At 52.9% G+C, this 7,049-nt stretch overlaps 1 protein-coding gene across 1 annotated transcript in view; it reads left to right on the forward strand.

Moving 5' to 3' along the window:
* The window catches only part of NEURL1 (neuralized E3 ubiquitin protein ligase 1), a 32,507-nt gene extending 27,142 nt beyond the window's left edge, over positions 1–5,365 (forward strand). The window contains exons 5-6 of the mRNA XM_052660627.1: positions 2,393–2,539; positions 3,038–5,365. Coding sequence (XP_052516587.1) covers positions 2,393–2,539; positions 3,038–3,276 — 386 coding nt within the window. The 3' untranslated portion in view covers positions 3,277–5,365. The remainder of the gene's footprint in view (positions 1–2,392; positions 2,540–3,037) is intronic.
* The last annotated feature ends 1,684 nt before the right edge of the window (positions 5,366–7,049 follow it).

Genomic DNA, 7,049 nt, shown 5'->3' on the forward strand with positions numbered 1-7,049 from the left:
GGCGCATCCTGAAGCTGGCGCCTCCAGACCTAGCACCTCGTCTTCCCTGGAGGTAGGGTCTGTCCGGGTAGGGGGGAACAGCGCCCACCCTGCCCCTTATGGGTTCTAGTCAAAGAGTCACTCTTGCTTAGTCCATGGTTCTCAGATTTCACCAGATAAACCCTGGGGAGGGGGAGAAAAGCAGGGAACATTGAGTTTCACGCTCAGAACCGGTTTCACCCACATTCCCACGTACATAAACAACTCTCATACACATTGCCCAGTGGCCATTTAAAAATGAGGGGGAAAATTGTTTCCACTAGCAATGAACTTTTTGAGGTTCAGTTTCCATTTATCAAAAAAAATGGGAACGAAGACCTCTGCATCTAAGGACGGTTGTGTGTCTAAATAAGATAAAGAGGGCGGTGTGTCAGCAGCCAGGTATCTCAGAAGAGCAGTGCCTGGATTGGGGGCTTTTGGAGAATCCCCGGGCCTTGGAGGAAATGGGGCTGCAGATGTCTGGGCCTTGCTGGCTTTGAATGGACAGAGTTTGAATGGACTGGGTGACGTGGATTTGTATAAGCCATATTTCGCAGAGCGTTCTGCAGGATGCTGGGCGGTGTCCCTCAGTTGTGTCAGATTCTTAAATCCTGCCTCCGGAAATTTTGATTCTGTAGATTTCAAATTAGGTCCTGGGCATCTAAAGTTTTTCTTCCTTAGCAAATTTGGTTAGACAAGTTTGTAGACCCCTGGTCCTCACAGCCCCCAGCCTAGACCTCACCCCAGGAGACTTCATAGACATGATAAAGTGTGTATGTGAGTAAGCATGAGTAACACCGTGAGACTGGCATACCGTGTCTAGGCACATGGGAGTAAATGCATGTGTATTTGTGTATGCAGTGCTGTTGGTAACTGTGAGAGTGTATGAGAGTTTTGTGAAATCAGGTAAAATCAGTGGAGACTTCCTCCTCTGGAAAAAGACCAAGTGAAGATGGAGTGTAAAGTGAATTGAAAAAAGAATGAAAAGAAATGGGACTAGGGTGCTAAGAAATTAGGATTAAGGGAAGATAAGTCAGGGAAGAGTGAAAAGAAATCAGGCTAGATAAAAAGACATCAGAAAGGAAAGAAATTGGCTTAAAAATTCAACGTGGAATAAAAAGAAACCAGGTGTGCAGAAAAAAAAAATCAGGTTGAAGTACAAAGATATTTGGCTGCAGTCACCAGGAGACACTGCTCCTCAGATAAAGGATATTACATAAGGGCAAGATAGTCTCTTACATCAGCACCATCTAATAATAGTTAAGTAGCTTTTCAGTAAAGCTTCTGTTGCTCAAAGAGGCTTACTAGTCTAGAGCAAAGGAGAAGCTTAAAAACAAACAAAAACCCCAGGACTTAAATGTCCCGAGAGGGAAGTAGGCCAAGGTGGGCATTGAAGATTAATCATTCAGAATTTAATATATGCTAAACAGTGTGCTCCTGAGCTGTTTGGAGAATTGAACATCTTGACTAGCAAAGTGGTGATAGAGGATCCTGATTCTAAAGGAAAAACAAATCAGTAACAATGTATGGAAGGATGATTATTTACTTCATAGAAGAATGCTTTGGTTTGTTGAAGGCCTAAGTGAACTAAGAATGAAAAGATATTTCCTTCACCCTAAAATTACAGCCAATTTCATGCTTCATGGTGAAACATTAGAAACATTATCATTAAAATCAAGAATGTGATGGAGATGCCGTATAGTATCATTCTGAAAATGCTAACCAGTGCAATAAAGCAAGAAAAGCAAATAGGAGGTATAAATTTCTGAAAGAAGGAGATGATAGTTCACTTAAAACGTGTTAACACTACTAAGAGAAATCCTGTGGACAGCTAATAAATATTCTTAGAAACAGTGACTATTAAATGAATTAGATTGAGTAAATTAGACTGAATAACTACTAATAAAAAACATCTCATTGAGCACTTACTTGTGTGTAGGGCATTATGTTAGGGCCTGTGGGAAAGTCACAGGTGAGTCAGGCTTTCTGCTCTCAGGAAGCTCAGGGTTTAAATAGGGAAACATTACAAAGTTACATTCCTGGGCAAAGAATAAATAATTTCCCAGGCTCTGTGCTTGCTTATTTGCATGCATGGTGTGTATGACTGGTCAGTGCCGGATAGAGATGTGGGGTGGGGGGAGTCAAGGCTGGCTGGAGGAGGGGACTGAGGAGAGCCCCAAGAGACTCCCTGGACAGTTAGCTCTTTAGGGCAAAGGCTCCGTTGGTCTCTGAGCCTAGTGGCTGGGCTGTGTGGTCAGGCTGCACCATCTGTTTCTCTCCTGGGAGCCTAATAGAGGATAGAAACTCGAGCTTTCCCCCAGTGGGCCTCTGGGTGTCTAGGTCCCACCTTCCTTCCTTCCCTTCCTTTCTGCAGGCTCTACCATCCTGGCAGAGCGGGGCATCCCATCACTCCCCTGCTCCCCCGCCTCCACACCGACCTCCCCCAGCACCCTGGGCATCCGCCTCTCTGACCCCTCGCTCGGCACCTGCAGCTCTGGCCCTCTGGGGAGCTCTGCTGGAGGTAAGTAGGCTGGCCCCTTCAGTTCCATGTGACCGTGTCAGCCCTTCCACCCTGAGGGACCTGCCCTCCACCCTGGCTGAGGGAGGTCTGCAGACGGGCCCCTGGAGGAGCTGGAGGTGGGCCCAGTGAACCCAGGTTGAGTGGTGATTCCTGGGCTGGGTCCTGTCCTGTCCCTTAGCTGGATGGCTTTCTCCAGAGGACTTCTTGAGCACAAAGAACCCTAGAGAGTAGCTCGGTGGGGCCTCCCCCAGTGGGTTTTGGGCCTCCATCCTTCCTGCCTCTTCTCATTGCTTCACGGACACCCTGGCCCCTGGTCTTGGCACAGAGGGGTCGGAAGTGGGGCTGTCCAGAGTGCATCCTCTTTCTTCTTGTGCCCAGGAGGTGGGTGGCAAGGTAGGCAGGCTGATCCCGATCCATGGAGGAGGAGAGGCCAGGGCTTTCTTCATGAACCTGGGACCAGGTTCGTGCCTCCCCCTCACTGCTGTCCCATGTCCCCAGGGACAGCCCCCAACTCACCAGTGAGTCTGCCCGAATCACCAGTGACCCCAGGTGGGGGCCCGTGGAGCGATGAGTGCACCATCTGCTATGAGCACGCGGTGGACACGGTCATCTACACGTGTGGCCATATGTGCCTCTGCTATGCCTGTGGCCTGCGCCTCAAGAAGGCTCTGCACGCCTGCTGCCCCATCTGCCGCCGGCCCATCAAGGACATCATCAAGACCTACCGCAGCTCCTAGCCGTCACGGACCCACCCAGCCCCCAGCTTCCCCCGACTCCGGCCCGGCTCCAGCTGAGGCGCAAGCCAGCAGGGCCCCTTCTCTTCTTCCTCGTTTTGGAAATTCTTTCCCCTTCTCATTAAACTTGGGAAACAGCCCCTGAGGTCTGGGGAGGAAGGGGTGTCAGGCTGGGAGATGGGGGCAGAAGCAAGTCGCAGCTCTTCCCTGCAGGCTGAGGGGCTAAAGCAGGGGGGTCTTAGCCTGTCCTGGTCCTTTCCTGCCTGGGGTAGATTCCTAGGAGGTCTCTTTAGCCTATGTGGCACCTTTGTGAGCATTAGAAAGTGTGTCCCATCCTCTGGGCAGATGCGTCCCTGAGCCCAGACACGCGGCCTCGCTAGTGGAGTGTGGACCTGGATTTCAGCCTCCGTTTTCTCCCTCAGCCAGCTGCCCTTGAGCAGTGCACAGCCTGGGCTGCTGCCCTACTCTCTCACCTTCCCCCACTGTCTCCTTCCTTCTTTCCCTGCCCCTTGGGCCTGGCAGCCAAGGGTGAGACGGCCAGTGGATCCCTCTCATCCCAGGAGGGCTGCCGCCTCTGTGCTGTGCCTGTCTTCCACTCACCCTGTATGGGTGGACAGACAGGCCACAGAAGCCTCTGGGTTCTGGGTTGCTAGCCCCCTGACCTGGTTGAGGTGTGGAGGGCCCCTTCCTGGTCATGGCCTGTTTGCCTCAGTGGGCTCGGGGATGCTCTTGCCTGGGGGCAGCCCCTTGGCGTGGGCTGGAGAGCAGGGTAGGTCTTCTGTCAGGCTTTAGCATCCCTGGGAGAGGCCAGGATCCTGGGTTGGGAGTAGAGGACTTCCTAGAGTAAGAATGGCTTTTTTTTTTCCCCCTGTATTTTTATTTATTTATTTATTGGGTTTGTAGGGGTTAGTTTGGGCAGGAGGAGTGAATTGCCCCCCCCAAACTCCTATAAAGGCTGCCCTAGTAGATGGAGTGCCTGGTTGGAGGGCCCGCAGAGGTTGTCATCACTTAAACTCTGCCCTAAACTCCAGCACACGAGTCCATAGCCATCTCTGCTTGCCATGAAATAGGACTCCATAAAAAGGGGCCGAGTCGGGACGCCTTCTGGCAACTTGTGTCCACTTTCTAGAGAGGGCAGCAGAGCCTCTGCAGTGCCCTGGGACTAGCAGATCACCCGGAGCCACAGAATGCCCTTCTTCTTGGGCTGGAGCCTGGGTATCGTAACTGGCTCATACACATCGGGAGGCCCGAGTTTCCCACTCTGTAAGGACATGGAAAGGTCTGGGCAGGCTGGGGGAGGGAAGGCCAGCTGGTCTCGTCATTGTAGGCACTCTCTCCCCCAGGAGAGAGAAGGGACGGGTCCCAGCACCTCCAGTTTCTTGGTCCTGATTTTGGAGTGGGGGAGGACCCCCGGCTGCTCTTAGGGTATAGTCATCTCAGCCCTGCACACCTGTCCTGGTAGGCCATGGGCTGGGGCCACCTCTCGGAGTCCTGGCAAGTCTCCCCGAGCCTCCAGCCCTCTGTCCCCTCAGATGGCTTTTTTACACCCAGTGGAGACTGCTTTGTTATGTGGCCTGCAGAGCATGGGATTCTAGACCTGGCCACTGACCAGCTGTGTGGTCTTGGCCAGGTCACAGTCGCTCTGAGTCTCAGCTGCCACCTCTGTAAAATGATTGTTGCGGGTGTGGGAAGACTTTTTTGTGACTCTCAGGGGGTTCTTTGGTGGTGGCTGCTATGGGGTGGGGTGGTGGGAAGCACAGGGAGGGGGGTCACGATGCCAGGCTGGCCCTGTGTGTACCTGCCTTGCAGGGCACCTTTGGGAAGTCACCATTCTGCCGTGGGTCTCTGCTCCCCACTAACCCCATAGACCTCTTCTGTGGGAGTGGGGTGAGATGGGGCTGGTGGTGGCCCCAAGCAGTCAGGGCGCCCATCCCAGAGGCAAGGGAAGTTCCTAAGTGCAGGGGCTGCGTGGCCTGAGGGTCAGGGAGAAAAAGCCATCCATCCCATTGTCTCTGTTAGTGTGAAGGTAGCTGTTGCCTCCTTTGTGAGCTTGGATCACCGTGATTGTGAATAAAGGTGATTTCGTACCAGCCTGAGGGCTGTGCTGTGCAGTATGGAGGGCTGGGGAGGGAGGAAGGGCGGGCTGGTGTGTGTGTGGCGGGGGCGGGTGGTGATGGTGATGGAGGTGTGGAGGAAGAGGGCCAGGTGTCCTGCTTCGGGAGGGGAGCCAACAATCAGAAAAGACTCCCTGGAGACAGCCGGGGAGGGGGAGGTGGCTGGAGCATGGTCTGGGGCTTGTACAACAGAGGCCAGAATGCCAGGCGAGCCTCGCTGTAAGCCAAAAAGGAGAAGCCACTGCCCTTCCGTGACTGCAGGTCTCTGGATCTGTCAAGAGCAGGAGCTGCAGAAGTCCATGAAGCTCCGAAAGGCTGAGCTGGATCTGAACCTGTGTGTAACCTTTGTAGAGGGGTGGCGCCACCTAGGGGCTAAAGGGAGGATGGCAGGGGCTGTGCTGAGCTCCCCAGAACTGGGCCTGCCCATCCCTCCCCCCAAGCCCAGACTTCTTGCCTCTGGCTGGGAGTTCAACTGCGCTCCCACTGGTGGTGCAGAGGCTAATGCCAAATGAGTGGCACAGCTAGTTAGAAAGGGAGGCCTCTGGCTAGGGACCTTTGGAAAAATTTCCTAAGTGGGCTGAGTACATCTAGGTGGCTGTGAAAGCTGGAGTGCCAGAGCGGGTCCAGGCATGATGTGGGGACCTAGCTCATTTGGCAGCCTGAGCCTCAGAGGGGCATGGGATGCTTGCCTTCCTGCCCTCTCTCCTGGGAGGATGCTCTGGCTGGCCAGCCTCTACCTGGCCTTGAACGGCCATGGGCCACTTCCTACACCAGGACTGCTCAGCCCTGCTTACTGAAGTCCAGCAAAAGTAGGGGAGGGTCAGGGGCTCCAAGCTGAGGAGCCATGGAAGCCCACTGGCTGTGGTCTTGGTGGTGCCAAGGTCTGTACCTCTAAAAGCCTGGGCCACTGGCCAGAAAGCCTTCCAAAGGCGGGGGAAGGCTGGGGAGCTTGAGCATGCTTCTCACCAGCAAGGGTGGGAGCTTACATGTTTCCCCCACCCCTCCAGTGTCCTCAGCGGGCCCGGATCCTGAAGTTCATGCCTCATTTGGGCATAATGTGACTTTTGCCACTCAGCTGGATGTTTTTTCTGGTGGCAGGGAGAATCAGGAGGTGATTCTGTTCAGTTAAAAAGGCAAAAACTTTATTTAGTTTTTGGGGAAATACAAGATGCATGTAAACATAAAATACAAAACAAAACAACCCAAATCTTACAGTCTAGAAGCATGCCAAGACAGAATATTCTCTGCAGACCGAAGAGTCCCGTCAAAATGATAAAGGACACCTGGAAAGTGGCAGGTCAAGGGGCTGGGTCCTTTCCCCAAGGACACTGCATTTTTGTGATGAGAACTGAAAAAAAAAACCCCACTATTAAAAATATTAGGAACATGGAGACAGTTTAGCACCACCATTGAGCCTGGAAATTTTTTTAGCACTCAAACTGCACTGAATTCAATATCCTTTTCTTCAGTTTCTCTGAGGGGAGAAAGGGGAATGATCTCCTTCAGCCCCACAGGTCCCACTAGGAGCTGGGAGAGGTTGCGTGGACACTGTGAGGAACGCCCCAAAGACATCCAGCTAGCTTACATGCAACCATGCAGTCCACAAACCCATGCTTCACAAACCTGCCACTCACACCCGCCTGGTTCAGAAGTCGCCTTCCT

Source organism: Budorcas taxicolor, chromosome 23 (assembly GCF_023091745.1).
Source record: "Budorcas taxicolor isolate Tak-1 chromosome 23, Takin1.1, whole genome shotgun sequence".
NCBI classification, from domain to species: domain Eukaryota; kingdom Metazoa; phylum Chordata; class Mammalia; order Artiodactyla; family Bovidae; genus Budorcas; species Budorcas taxicolor.